Below are 14946 nucleotides of genomic sequence, written 5' to 3'. Positions count from 1 at the left end.
AAGTCCGCGACGCAATCCGAGGGACCTATTCAACCGAGCCAAGATTCAGACATAAAAATATTAAACTTGTTTTTTTTTCATCATCACCTGTGATATGTCACTGTACATCAATTAAGTGATGTGCATTCGCGACATTTTCCCCTTCAATATATTTGCGATTGCCCTCACCTGTGTAGTTTAATAAATTGGTTAAATTTATCAAAAAAGTCATTTTCTCTTAAGTCTTTTACGAAGCATTTAAACAGCATATCTTGGACCTATTTTCTGTTACCGTTTGCCTCCACACCGTGGCGACACCCATCGCTAGGGTGCTGATTCCAGAATAACATATGCGATCGCCTAGATCTAGATAAACAAAAACAATTAAAAACATTATCCGTAATTAAATTCAATTATCATTAATTATCTGTACGCTAAAGGTGACATTAGGTTTTCAGATCGAGAAAAAAAATTAATTTAAAAATACATAAATAAAATTCTGTACTTTCTTTATTGGTCAGAGATTGAATCTTGCAATCTTTGAATCAGCAACTTACTTCAGTTCATCTCAGTTCATCTCTCTTCTATCACGTACACGACAGGCCTTTCCTAACCTAAAAAACTTAAAAAACACGTTTCGAGAATTTAACCTAGAAACGTTACTTTTTCTTAATGCTGATGGAGCGATTATTTTAATTTTTTAAAACTTTGCGAGATGAAAGAAAGTCATGTGATTACATTTTCACGAAAATTCTAGATTAATTAAATTAAAATCGTTAATTCTTCATAATGGGGAAAAAACGTTATAATTGGAGATCGAGAGCTGTGTCAAACGTGGAAGTCGATGATTCGAGCACTAAAGAGGTAAATTTATTTTTATTTATATCTATTTTGAGTCTATAAAAAAGATAAGTTATTGATTAGTTATTGTTATTGTAACACTTGCAATTTATTGCAACATTTTATTGAGCACTTAACAAAGTTACTGTCTTGATACTTTGCAAGTTTCTTTAAATGTATTAATAAATACATTCTTAAGATTGCACTAGATATTGAGCATCGTGTCGAGGACTATGACAGTTGCAATGCACTTGTCTTGCCCTCACAGAAGAGAAAAACGAAAAATATAGATAAGAAAGTGGCAATTACTCGACTGTTGTCAAAGAAACGTAGGAAACAACTGGAAAAAGTAGTCGAGCAAAAGAAGAAAAAGTTGCAGGTATTATAATTTTATTTTATGTTGACATAAAACGTTACTTACATTTAAATGTAATTTTTATTTTGTAGAGAGTAACATTGTTAGAAGATCTGGCAAAAGTGCAAGCATCTCCTACTGAACTGCAACAGTATGTGAGTCTAACATCCTTGCAAAACAAGGGCTTAAAACGTTATTTTCGAGAGCTTGAGGCACCTGAAAAACTTGAAAAATTAAAGCGCAAAGCAGATGATGAAGATTCCAATCAGATAACTGTGAATTCTATTAAAACGAGCAAGAAGAAAAGATTTGCTGTTCTCAGTAATATAAAACAAAATGAAGCTAAGCGTGATCCAAACATAGTGGGGTTTGAGGTATGTTTGAAGCAGCTACAATAAGAAAATTGCAAAAGTATGAATTACTAGTAATAAAATAATATTTATTTTCAGTCCAGTGATAGCAGCGATGAAGAAGATAGTGTCAACGAAGAAGAAATTGAACCACACATTCCTGGTGATACTGTTGCTTCTAATGTTGTAATAAATGAAAAACCTGCAATAAATGAAAAAGAAGAGAAAGATCACATAAAAGATGTGGACAAGGAAACAACTTCAGCTGAAAAATCTGTGAAAATACAACCACCAAGCGTCATTCGCAAGCCTGCTGTTTTTATACCTGTAAATAGAAAACCTGAGATACAAGCAGCCAGATTGAAACTGCCCGTTGTTGCGGAAGAACAAGTTATAGTTGAAACAATAAATGAGAATCCAATAGTCATAATTACTGGAGAGACAGGAAGTGGTGAGTAAAATTATAATTAATGACCAATATATTAATTTCTTAGATAATAATAACAATATTAGTCTTAGCAGATTTTTAAATATTTATTTAAGTTCTCTTAATTATTTAATCCCATTCTAGGGAAGACAACACAAGTACCTCAATTTTTATACGAGGCTGGATATGCACAAAATAAAATGATTGGAATAACTGAGCCAAGAAGAGTGGCAGCAATGTCAATGAGCAAGCGTGTAGCTGAAGAATTGAATCTCTCAGAAAAAGAAGTTTCATATCTGATTCGTTTTGAGGGAAATGTTACGGAGGAAACAAAAATCAAATTCATGACCGATGGTGTTTTGTTGAAAGAAATTCAAAGTGTAAGCAATATATCTCTTAAATAAAGTAGTTTATATATAATAAATATACACATAATTATTATATATCTCTTTTTTGCTCATAGGATTTCCTATTAACAAGATATTCTGTAATTATACTTGATGAAGCGCACGAACGCAGTGTGTACACCGACATTTTGATCGGTTTATTATCAAGGATTGTCCCACTTCGTAATAAGCGCGGTAATTCTTTGAAGCTAATAATTATGTCGGCTACACTGTCCGTGAAAGAATTTGTAGAGAACGCAAGGCTGTTTAAAGTAAAACCGCCAGTAATTGAGGTTAAAGCACGACAGTTTCTTGTGAAGATACATTTTAATAGAAGAACAAGTACAGATTACGTTAATGAAGCATTGCGGAAAGCGATAAAGATACATACTCGCCTTCCAGAAGGCGGTATATTAATATTTTTAACAGGTAAAAAAAATGACACAACTTGCGATTTTTATACATTATTACAATTATCTCTATAGTTTTTTAACGATTTATTTGTCATAGGTCAGCAAGAGGTGCATACGGTTGTGCGTAAATTACGCAAGGCGTTTCCATTCAAAAAGAATAAACCTCAAGTTAAAATGGTAAAAGACTCTGAAGAGATGCCAGAAGCATCTGATAAAGAATCCAACGAAAATGATTCCGACGACGATTTTGACGCCGAGAAAGCATTACGACGTAATAAACAGAGGCAAAAGAAGCAAATTATACTACCAACTATAAATCTTGATGAGTATGTATATTTGTACTGCAATTATTTTAATTTTCCATATTTTTTAAAATTTATTACAAAAAAAAATTTATATTTAGTTATTCCGTGAATCCTACTGATGATGCATACGAAGATTTAATTAATACACAGGACAACGATGACAACTTGGACGAGGACGAAGATGAGGATGAAGACATTATCGATTTCAAGGGACTGACAAACGCGCAGTCATTATGGGTCTTACCCCTTTATTCTCTTTTACCTGGGGACAAACAAGCCAAAGTAAATATGACAAATCAATTGTGATATGAATCTTTCAGATATTAACGAGTTTTTAATAGGATATGTTAAAACAATAGACTTCGAGATGAAATAATTATATTTTCAACACGATTTCAGGTATTTGAACCACCGCCAGAAGGATGTCGCCTGTGCGTGGTGTCCACCAATGTTGCGGAAACATCGCTGACCATTCCCAACATCAGATATGTAATAGACAGCGGACGTTATAAGACTAGAATGTATGACAAGGTAACGGGTGTAAGCACGTATCACATTAGTTACGCGAGCAAAGCAGCGGCCACTCAACGTGCCGGTAGAGCCGGCAGAACTCGACCTGGTCATTGCTACAGGTACTTCGGCATTTATGTCACAGTTTATCTCGTGCAAGGTCTTTAATACAATAAAATGATCTTTACGAATCATAGATTTGATCAATTTTTCTTTAGAGCATTTCAAAAGAGCATTAAAAACTAAATTTTTTAAGCTTTATAAAACCTTTATATTTATACATGTTTTTTTTTTACATAGATTATATTCATCAGCCGTGTATGATAACGATTTCGAGGAATACAGTCAGTCAGAGATTCAGAGGAAACCGGTAGATGATCTTTTGCTACAAATGAAAGCGATGAATATAGACAAAGTCGTGAACTTCCCGTTTCCCACGCCGCCGGATATCGTGCAATTGAGATCCGCGGAGAAACGACTTACGATTCTCGGAGCGTTGGAGCCACCTTCGAAGAAACAGAAAGGTAGTCGAATGTGGATATTTATTTTGATGGCGTTGTGAATTGCAGTTGTAGGATTTGAAACTATGAAATGTACCATTACCTACTTCTTTTATATTTAAAATATTGTATTGTCTAAAACAATATCTAATAGAATTTATGTGATTCGTTGTTTAGACATATACTGCGCGAAAGTGACGCCGCTTGGACGCAGTATCGCCGCGTTCCCGGTTTCTCCGCGTTATGGTAAGATGCTGGCGTTGTCGCATCAGCACAACTTGTCAAAATACACAATATGCATGGTGGCGGCTCTCAGTGTGCAAGAGGTGCTACTAGAAGCATTCGACACTGACGGTTCGGCTAAGAGCAAATGGTTGGAAACACGTCGTTCCTGGGCCGGAACTGGCAATAATTTGCTTCTTGGTACGTAATTTCGCAATTACTTTCTGTTTGTAACGAATATGAACAATAAACGATAATTTTGTTTTTACAGGCGACGTAATGGTTCTGATAAGAGCCATTGGAACTGCCGAGTACGCAGGATCAAAAGGAAGGCTGTTGACCTTCTGTGAGGAGAATGGCTTAAGACACAAAGCTGTGGTCGAGATTAGAAAACTTAGGCAACAGCTCACTAACGAGATTAATTTGAATGTGCCGAATCTAAATTTAATTATTGATCCAAAGTACGTATCTTTTATGTCTATCTGAACATTCTCTATTTTGAATCTTTAGATAAATTAGTAGTTTTTCGGAATATAGAATGTTTGTTCTTGATTAGATTTAGAATATTAGAATTTGCCTGTTAACATATGCTATGTATGTTGCAATATGTTTGAAATGTTTGTCTACAATAAGAAGTCTTCCAGAATGCCGCTACCAACGGATACGAAAGCTAAATTGCTGCGCCAAATAATTCTCGCGGGTATGGCAGATCAAGTCGCGAAAAAGGTTTCGCTTGACGAGATAAAAGAGGATCAGGATAAGATTAAGTGGAAGCACGCCTATAGGTACGCTGTTAATTGTCACAATTAATAATTAGAGTTTAATTGATCTCTATTCTGAGATGATATTTTAGAACGCTGGAAATGGAGGAACCTGTGTTCATGCATTCCACATGTGTTCTACGAAAAACTAAGCCGGAATGGGTGGTTTATCAGGAAGTGTACGAAACAAATAAGATGTACATGCGAGGTGTTACTGCGATAGAACCTGAGTGGTTGCCGAAATTTGCACCTATGTTGTGCCACCTCAGTGAACCACTGGCTGATCCACCACCAAGGTAGTTTTATTAAAATTGTTATATTATATTGCTTTTTCTACTCATTTATGAAGATATTAGTCTTCGTCATTATCAAATATATTGTTATAATTCTTATTTGTACAGATATAATCAAGAAATCGGGAAAATCATCTGTCGGGTGTCTGGAACGTTTGGAAAAGCTGGATGGGCGCTCCCACTGATGGATATAGAGCATCCGTCGACGGTAGACGGTGTCAAGTGGTTCGCATATTTTTTCCTGGATGGTCAAGTATGTCCAAAGCTGAAACGATTTGTCCCATCACTGCTGACGACACCCGGTAGCATCACCAAATCATGGGCAAAGTAAGCTCATCAATTGTTCTTTATCTCTTTAGATTAAATTAGATTATGTTCATTCTATGATTTCTCATAGGCTGATACCACGTACTCAAGTGATAGTACAAACGTTACAATCGCAGGGAGTTATGTCCAAAGATAAACTGATAGAAATCTGGGGTTTGGACAAGAAATGTAAGACTATTTTGGTTTATAATACTTTATGAGTATACACACACACACACACACACACACACACGACGCACACACACTTTTATATAACTAATTTTCCAAATTTGATTAAAGCCTTCGGCACACAATATGATTTTTTATGCTAGCACGCATAGGAGGCGTCTTACGATTGGTAACATGATCATCCAAGCCAATCAGGACATGTAATAAGAAGTCTCGTATGCGATCTAGCATGAAAAATCATATCTTGTGTTGAAGGCTTAAATGGAATTTTTAATTTCAGTTTTACTGGCCGCATATCAGAAGTGGCTGCCAGAATCCGCGCACGCAGAAGTGGCACGGTTATGGCCACCTTTGTAATAAAGAATGTAATATTAAAGTTGTTATTGTATAGCTTTTTAATAATTAAATTATTTTATAATATAAAAATCGAGAAATATGTATGTCCCTAATTTAACAATTATATTGTCGTCATAAAACAATCAATCACTCGACTAATTACGTTACTTTCGCTTTTCGAAGCAATGATATAAAATACAAAATCTTTTTTAAATTTACATTAGTAATCGCACTTATAATCCATTGTATATAACGTTAAAGTATACTTTATCAATCATCGAATGTGATACAATAGTGACAAGAAAAAAAAATTATATTACATGTTGGCAAAAAAAAAGATAAGAAAAGTATGTAATCCTTTTTATTGTTGGAAATAAAGCACGTGGAGGATTTCCGCGACGAGAATAACTTGAAGGCCGCTTTCTATTAGAGTTTCATTTAGCTACATATTCGTGCACTTCGCCGTCCGCTCTTCCTCGACCAATCAGAAACGTGCAACGCTATGACGGCCGAACAGCGAAAGCGGCGCTACCCAACCATAGCACACGGTTGCACACAGTTCTATGCAATCCGGAAGAAGACATCCCTGTCTATCTCTCTCTCTCTCTCTCTTTCTCTCTCTCTTCCTTCCTCCCTCCCTCCCTTCCTCACTCCGTCTCGCTTTTCCCCTCGGGATAACGATTAGGCGCATACCGAATAACATCGATCCCGATTTCTAGAACGGGGTCACTACGCAAGGGGGCAACGATCCAGCGCAGCGCGTCCGCGAAAACGGATTCGCGCGCGAAGCGAGCGAACGGGCGGGTTGTTCGATCGTTCGTTCGTTGACGATCGTGTGGTGCGAGACCCTGCGCCGCGCGCCCCGTCGTGCGTCGTGTTGTGTTTACGGAAAACGTCGCGGGAAGCGCGAGAACGAGAGATTCACCCTCGCGCGTAGGTAAAGTCTACTCTCTCGCGACAACGAGCGCCCGCGTCGTGGACGCGTCCACACATCGTCGCTGTCATCCCGTCGCGTTTTCCTTCGTCTCTCTTTCTCGTTCCCTTCTGTATATCCTCCCGTGCGTGTCTCTTTCTCTCTCGCTCTCCATCGTCCTCCCGTCTCCCGCGCGGTTGAGAATGACGGACCGCACCGCTCGGCCCCGCTGGCGACGGCACGTCGTTTCCGCCAACGTACGTCGCGTCGACGACGACGCGGAGTGAACTCGTCGCGCGAGTGCGTCCTTTCTCCCTCGTTGGAGGCATTCACGAAGCCAGCTCCGGAAAGCGAAGAAGATGGATGCGACGATAGAGCGAGAGTGTAGCGCGCTGGGCGGTTTGTTTCAGCAGATCATCACTGACATGAAGGTGAGAAATGTTCGTTTTTACTTGGGCTCGACCGATCGCACTCGCCCCGTCTTCGCGCTCCGCATATCTTTCACGTCACGCCAATGTCAGGATAATGTTTACTTTGAACTCCTCCTTGGTTTAGACATTTTATGACTCTTATGGATTGAATTTAAACATTTTACACTATCTTGTTTAGGCTTCTTTTTTTTGTTTAAAATCTTGAATGTATTATTTTCATAAATTCCTCTGATGAAATTTTCAAAAGTCTAGTACTGTTCAGCATTCCTTTGTTTTTATATATATCAACTCAATATCTTTTTTGTTTTGGACCATTTTTTGTTATATGTTTAATGTTGCACATTTGTAGGAAGCATAAAATTATTGTATGATTCAAAGTGGAGTAACTGTTATTTGTGACAAAATTAACTTTAATTAATAAAATTAAAGTGTTTTATTAAATAATAAAAAAGAAGAATGAAAAAAGAAAGTTTTATATGATTCTTTATTTTTACCGCAAGGGATTTGTTTTATAATTCAAAACACTTGCAATTTTTAGCATTGCCAAAACATACTCTAATGTTCTACATGTTCTTCTGTTGTTCATATTCATGTGTTTCCCATGAAAGAAAATGCTTTAATTTTAAGTAAACAATTCCATTATTATCATTTTAATGTTGTTAAAAATATTGAATTGTTTTGTTTTGAGGAAACCACGGTAAAGGCATTTACCTTATTTTTATTCTATTTTATTCTTAGTTTCTCTTATGAATCACAACATGATGTTAGGAAATATGTTTTATAAACTAGTATTTTATATATATAAGTATGATTGATGAACAAAATATGTGGGCGTGTGTGATTGCATTATCTGTTGCCAATATATCAGTCTAGATTGCTGTGTTTGAATAATGCCATAAAAACTAATATTGGAGTTATGTTAATGTTAATAAGTGGAATTAAACATTTTGCATACATTATAACCGTCTTTCTTTTTACAGAATGGAGCACCACTTTGGGAAGATCTAATTTCAAAAGCTACAAAGTTACACGCGAGTTTGAGGTGAAGAGATTTCAATATAATATATTGTTATGTTATTATATTTTATAATATAATAACACAAGTATAATAATAGAAATAATAGAAAATATAATAATAGAAAATTTGTATGCTTTATTTATAATATTTTCATTAATACGAACAATTTTATATGCTGTATATTTTTGATAAAATATAAGTTAAAATTACAACATTTATTAATTAAATTTTACCTTAATTTGAGATTTATATTATTGCAGAGCTGCCATTTTGGCTATTTCTGCATATCTCGAGACTTTTCAGAAAATAGCGGATGCTGCAACTAATGCCAGAGGTAAATCTCAATTGATTAATTAATGATGATGAAACTTTTATCTAGAATTTGAATTATTATATAAATACTAAATATATTTAAATAAAAAAAAAATGTTAAAATAGCATTGTTTGTTTTTCAGGTGCAACTAAGGAAATTGGAACAGCTTTGACACGAATATGTTTGAGACATAAAGCAGTAGAAACTCGTATGAAGTCATTTACTAGGTATACTTAAAATATTCTATGATAACTTGATTAGCCCTTTTAAATTTTTATTTAATTTTCCGAACATTCTTTGCACTCATCTATTTTTTGCTTCTTTTAAGCGCTATTATGGACTGTTTGGTGCTGCCTTTACAAGAGAAATTGGAAGATTGGAAGAAGTCTTTGATCAATTTAGACAAAGAACATGCCAAAGGTTAGCGATTACTACAGTACTTTGATGGACTACCTTTTCGAGAAGCATCATCCTCTTGTAATTCGATATTCTGCTATTTTTAGAATTCAAAAAGGCAAGGGCGGAATTAAAGAAACGCTCTACCGACACTCTGCGTCTGCAGAAGAAGAAAGCACGAAAGGTACAAGTTCACTTACACGTTCAAGGACAGTCTCAAGGCCATGGGACGTATTCCGATGTGGAGCTCAATAAGATGCTGGAGTCGTCAGCGGCAGTCGTTCAGGAGAAAAGACTGAGTTTGGAAGAAACGGAACGAAAAGCTGTCCGTGCAGCCCTTCTCGAGGAGAGGGGCAGATTTTGTCTCCTCGCCCGATTCTTGAAACCCGTGCTCGTTAGTAGACATTTTGATGATACATATATGTATATTCTAATGATACGTATATATATTGTTAATCGATGTACAATGGAGATATATACATATACATAAATGCATAATCAATCGTTTAGGACGAGGAGGTAGCGATGTTAATGGAATTGACGCATCTGCAAGAGGTCTCCGATCAATTGCAAAGACACGCTGCGTCGCCGCATCACTTACCGCCTGCATCCGAGCAGGTAATAACGGACATAAAAGGTTGCGACGTTACTCAGTGGTCTTTGGCTACACCGCCGTCGAGTCCGTCGTTGTCTCTTGGATCGAGGAAGAGTTCTATGTGTTCGATCAGTTCTCTAACTAGTAGCAGTAGTGGATCTTGTAAAAGCCATCCGAGCCCATCTGGACATCCGTGGCACAGATCGCTTTCTCAGGTAATTACACGCGCCGTGGTAATCTTTCAGTTTCTTTCATCTTTTTCTCTTTGTTCTCGTTTTATACGGATCGATCCATTAGATGGTTTTTTATGTTGCATGACATGGTAACACCATTAGTGCATCAGCTGCAATGTACCTAGTATTTATAAACATAGATTTTATAGAGCACGAATTAGTCGCTATTTTTGCCCGCCGAGCTTATTGTATGTGGTAGTCGATGTTGTACTTATTGTAGCCAGTTGGTGTCAGACCCGCCAGCATCAGCGGCATCGCCACGCTGCGCCACTTGACCAGTGGCAGTTCCCGCGATTCTGGTTTTACGTCACAGGACACCTTGTACAATCAACCGATTTCCGAACATCAGGTAAGGTCGTCTAGCGTTTAGAGCAGAAATACACAATTCAGGATGGACGTGTGCGGCGAAAGTTGTCTCTCTTCAACGACGAGCTTTCTCTGAAACATTTAAAGTTTTTTGAATAGTCTAGAATTTAATATTGATTCCATAAGTTCCACGAAATGCATTAAAGTCTTATTGCACAGTAGTACAAGATTCAAGATGTGAAACTATGAATTTCCACCGCCTAGTGATCGTTACTAGATCCGCTTTTACTACGTTCCTAGTTTTAAATAAATTCTGTTGTTTTATCAAGCAACATTATAAGAATGTATTTTTTGTACGTTATATTTTAGTCTCTTGTCTAGTCTATCATTGGCGGTTGGTTAAAGAGGCGGCTCGTATTTTTAGGTATCGAATGTGTCTTCTCTAAGTAATCAAAGTACCGGTTGCACTGTAACGCGACCAACTTCTACTTGGCCTGATTTGCAGGAAACGTCCGTTCAGTACGACCGGCAAAATCCGGGCGCGGTAAACGAAAGGCCGCATACCATTTCCTCTGGTAAGTATACGTTTGCATTTACGTATACGTTCATGTATAATTTGATTTGCAATTATGTATTTTTTATCCAATTTAGCGTACGAAAAAGGGCATCAGAGACCGGCGCTGAGCGTTTACACATTCCAAGCTCCGGATCGTACCGACAGTAGCAGCTGCTGTCACAGCCAGCCTGCCTCTCCGGTTTCCTCTTCTTCCTCATGTTCTTCCTCGAATCAGCTGTCTAGGGTGCAGCTCCGTAGAAATAATGGCGGCAATCGTCCACCTATACCGAATAGGTGTTCTAGTTTGGAACGACCGACGATTCCAATGAAGAACGAGCCGCCTGGGAGTCCTCGAGGAAAACCGAAGTTACCTCTTCCAGCTCATTTGGCGAAAGGTTCATATAATATTGTTACGTAAACTATTTTCTATGTGAGATTTATGCGATAGTTATAATGATTCTGTGAACGCAGAATTGGCGACCCATCAGCTTCAACAACCGATGTACGTAAACATGCACGAGTTGGCGAATCTAGCTGCCAGTCGTGCTCAGGAAATGCAATTTCCATTGCCTCCTCCTCCTCCTCCTCCTTCGACATTAACGGCACCAGGAACCGACAAGGTATATATACAATGAAAGAGCGATGAAATATAAACAAACACTTTTATCGCTGCTTACGTTCGATCAAATTACAGACCGAAGTCTTGGAGAAAGATGCCGGCAGTCACACGTCCGAGTCTAGTTTGGAGTCTAGCAGTGGATACGGAAGCCAAAACACTTTGCCGCACTCTCATTCGCTTCACAATCAAAACGAGAACACGTGGAACGTACCTGGGGCCGCGGCCACATTATCACGCAGAGGTTCGGCACAACAAACGAATAGACCGCCGCCGCCAACGAGACGCACGTCCACCGTCATCACCGCGCCTCCCACCTCGTCCGTCAATGAAGAACGGGGCGAGAATGTTTGTGAAGAGACAGAGAATCTTCCACCACCACCTGCGTTTCTTCTCGAAAGCTCTTCGCCCACAGTTAGCCCTACGCCTCGGAGGTAAAAATTGTTTTTTTTAGCTGCAAAATATTGCTTTATAATTGAAAGCTTAATATCATAACATTTAATTTCTTTTCACTTTTTTATGTAAGCCCGCAGTTTTATTTAATGCTCCTTTTTTCAGATCTATCTCCGTTTCCGAGACTGTGAGGACTCTAACTGAGCTTCGTCATACGCCAGCTAGTCCATCGCTTTTACGGAAGGTTACCGGCCAGCAGCAGGCGCACAATCCTACGGGCGTCCAGCATAATACCGTTCTACAGATTACTCGTTCGTCGGTGGAACGTTCTTGTTCGGCTGCCCGATCAGCGTCCCAAGAACGCGGATCCGTCGGCGCTCAAACGACTAACGTAACCGGTGGTGCTACCAGTGGTGCCGTCAGTCAAGCTGATCAATCTGCGGGTCAAGGACAGGGACCGGGCGGCGTGGGCCAGGGTTTCATGGCAGTGCTCAACGCTAAACTCATCGGTACCATGAGCGGCAATGCCGCGACGGGCATAAACGCGATTGGCAGTCCAAAGTCTCTCAGGAAGCAGTTGCTCTCAGAACAACAACAGCAGCAACAACAGTCCAACAAGAACGTCAAAGCAGCAGCTCCCGGCTTCCTCGAGACATTAAACGCTAAACTGGCGCAGCAACAGCAGGCCCTACAGCAGACGGGAAACAGTACGAGCAGATCTGCGAGTATCAGGCGCATCATGGGTAATCGCGTGCCCATCGTGGACCCTATTCAAGTAAGAGACTCCCTCATGGATCAAATTAGACGAGGTACCTCGCTGAGGAAGACCAGCGGCCCGATTAACGATCGTTCGGCGCCCAAAATCTACTGAGTAGTCCAGCAGCAACCTTTGCGTAAGTCTATAATAAAAAATGTTGCGTTGTTTCACGAGCAACGTGCTGTTCTCATTCTAACATGATTAATGTGCGAGATAACGATAAAAACCAGTCGGATAGAAGTCAAGTATCTTCCGATTCTTTATCTATATTTTCGTACATCAGTTTCAAATTTACGTGCATAAATGTAAACCAAGGCCGCCGTTACGTTTATTACGTCACTGTAATTTGCTCCGCTCGCTGAAATTCCCCTGATATAACACGCAGGCTCCATATTAAATCGATATATAATTTATTGTATAATAAAGAGGCGTGTATTGAAACGCAATCAAGTGGGAATTGATCGGGAGTAACTTTGCGTAGGTTTAAAATGACGTTATATATAGCAATTATATTGTAGAGCGTAATATCCGAAAAGAAAATGCAGCATGTAGGGAGATTTTTATAATGCGTATTAATATTTATAAAGGAAACTGATTTGATTAGGGAATTGTCTCGTAAGATCCGTACCGATACAACGACAATACTCCAGTACAACTTGTGTCTTATAGTTCTATATTTTTTCTGCTTAACACAGCTTGGACACAAACGATTTTCTTATTGATCTATTGTCGCTACCGCTTAGTATGTAAACACAAATATACGACGAATCGTTCGCGATTTCGCGCGCGAGAAAGTCATGCATAATTTAATATCGAGCTTGTGTATTCGAGTCATGAAACTTGTAAATGCATATCCGCGTAAGATGTTAAACATCTTACACACACGTGTAAAATGTTTTTTACGAGTTTTTTTTCTTATTTTTATATGAGAGAAGCGCGAGTCTGTTTTGCTAGTTTTCCTGCTTTTTTGTATTCTTGTTTAGTATTCCATGTTTAACTTTTTGTCGGGATGGCCGATTTATTTTTTAGTAGTGTATTCTCTGCGAGGTGTATCTCTCGGTTACGAATCGGTGGTACATATAATAATCTATACTATACGACATCTCTGTCAATGTCGATAAATGTTAATAAGCGTATGTGTCGCGCCTTCGCGAAGGTGATGTATTTTACGGTCGTCATCGCTTGCAAGCTACATTCACTGCGTCTCTTCGCGAATTAAAAAAAAAACGTTCCCTCGATCGCGGGCGAATATCCCGAAATCGAGTATTGCTCCGTCATCGAATGTTAGAATCTCGTCACATTCTTAGAATCTCTTTTTTTTACACATTGCGCATCGTTTTGTGTTACTCGTCGTTCTTGCCAATGCATGGCTCGCTGCAAACGCACACTGCCTACTTCTTGTCTTGGACATTCGCAGTTAAAAACATGTGTTTCTGTCATCTAGAGCGAGATATAGGTATAGACGGCGAATATACCGATTACTGCCAATTACATTCATCCGTTCATTCCTTACGTGGTTAAGTTCTCAATAGTATTGTAGCGAACCAGCGCGATGAATAGTGTATAGTAAGCAATAGTATATGTTTATTTATTTCAAGCATTTAACTGTATACAGCGTAAATAAATAATACTTCCAGAGAATCTCTCTATCCATTTGATATTTAATAATGTTCGTCCTTTGGAAAGTGCGCGAAATCTAACATAATAAAGAACGGAGGGTATATTCGATAAAGATAAATTATTTCGCTCATCAGTGGTGCAAATTCGATCTTATCGATGTTAAATGTCAAATGGACAATATAATCACGGATTAAAGTTGTACTAAATAAATAATCGTACATTATAACGAAACACTATTTAATGTAGCGAGAATTTGATTCGGATAATTATTAATTTGTAATAACTATTACAGTGCGATCAAACATGAGCAACAAATAAAGATACAACACATTCGTTTGGAACTCAAAATATCTTTACACTTCTTGTTTGTCTGTCATTCTCGTACGTGTCAAAATAATTCAAACCGAATTCAGTGCGAGATTGCTTGTTTTATCGTATAAAAATATTATTTTTTGTTTTCTAAAGTCAAACTCGTACAATAATTATCTAATTTAGAAAATTAATTTTATTCATGTTTAGAAAAAAATTATAACAAGCTAATTGAATATAAATAACGTATCATTACGTATACTTACCTTAAAAAAATACACATTCAAAACGGTGATGAAAAATACGACACTAGAAATT

At 38.1% G+C, this 14946-nt stretch overlaps 2 protein-coding genes across 5 annotated transcripts; both read left to right on the top strand.

Moving 5' to 3' along the window:
- The first annotated feature begins 701 nt into the window (after positions 1-701).
- Positions 702-6575, top strand: LOC105834240 (probable ATP-dependent RNA helicase kurz). Its single transcript, XM_012676568.3, has 17 exons — positions 702-843; positions 1019-1198; positions 1267-1548; positions 1624-1975; positions 2096-2331; positions 2415-2766; positions 2848-3076; positions 3154-3337; positions 3455-3687; positions 3866-4089; positions 4243-4488; positions 4559-4748; positions 4932-5072; positions 5141-5344; positions 5450-5668; positions 5739-5836; positions 6117-6575. The coding sequence occupies exons 1-17, from the start codon at positions 769-771 to the stop codon at positions 6191-6193; spliced, it is 3522 nt and encodes a 1173-aa protein (XP_012532022.1). The 5' UTR covers positions 702-768; the 3' UTR covers positions 6194-6575.
- Positions 6576-6716: 141 nt separating this feature from the next.
- Positions 6717-14667, top strand: LOC105834241 (protein MTSS 2). 4 transcript variants are annotated; one of them, XM_012676570.2, is made up of 13 exons: positions 6717-7516; positions 8497-8558; positions 8795-8868; positions 8990-9074; positions 9176-9267; positions 9351-9637; positions 9754-10053; positions 10292-10420; positions 10883-10952; positions 11029-11328; positions 11405-11553; positions 11628-11983; positions 12108-14667. In XM_012676570.2, the coding sequence occupies exons 1-13, from the start codon at positions 7445-7447 to the stop codon at positions 12811-12813; spliced, it is 2682 nt and encodes an 893-aa protein (XP_012532024.1). In that variant the 5' UTR covers positions 6717-7444; the 3' UTR covers positions 12814-14667. The 4 variants fall into 4 exon arrangements, with proteins under 4 accessions (XP_012532024.1, XP_012532023.1, XP_012532026.1 ...); XM_012676569.3 differs by having other exon boundaries at positions 10802-10952; XM_012676572.2 differs by lacking the exon at positions 10292-10420.
- The last annotated feature ends 279 nt before the right edge of the window (positions 14668-14946 follow it).

Source organism: Monomorium pharaonis, chromosome 1, assembly GCF_013373865.1.
Source record: "Monomorium pharaonis isolate MP-MQ-018 chromosome 1, ASM1337386v2, whole genome shotgun sequence".
Taxonomy (NCBI): domain Eukaryota; kingdom Metazoa; phylum Arthropoda; class Insecta; order Hymenoptera; family Formicidae; genus Monomorium; species Monomorium pharaonis.
Note: the sequence above shows the minus strand (reverse complement) of the source record. Positions and strands in the feature narration are given on the sequence as shown.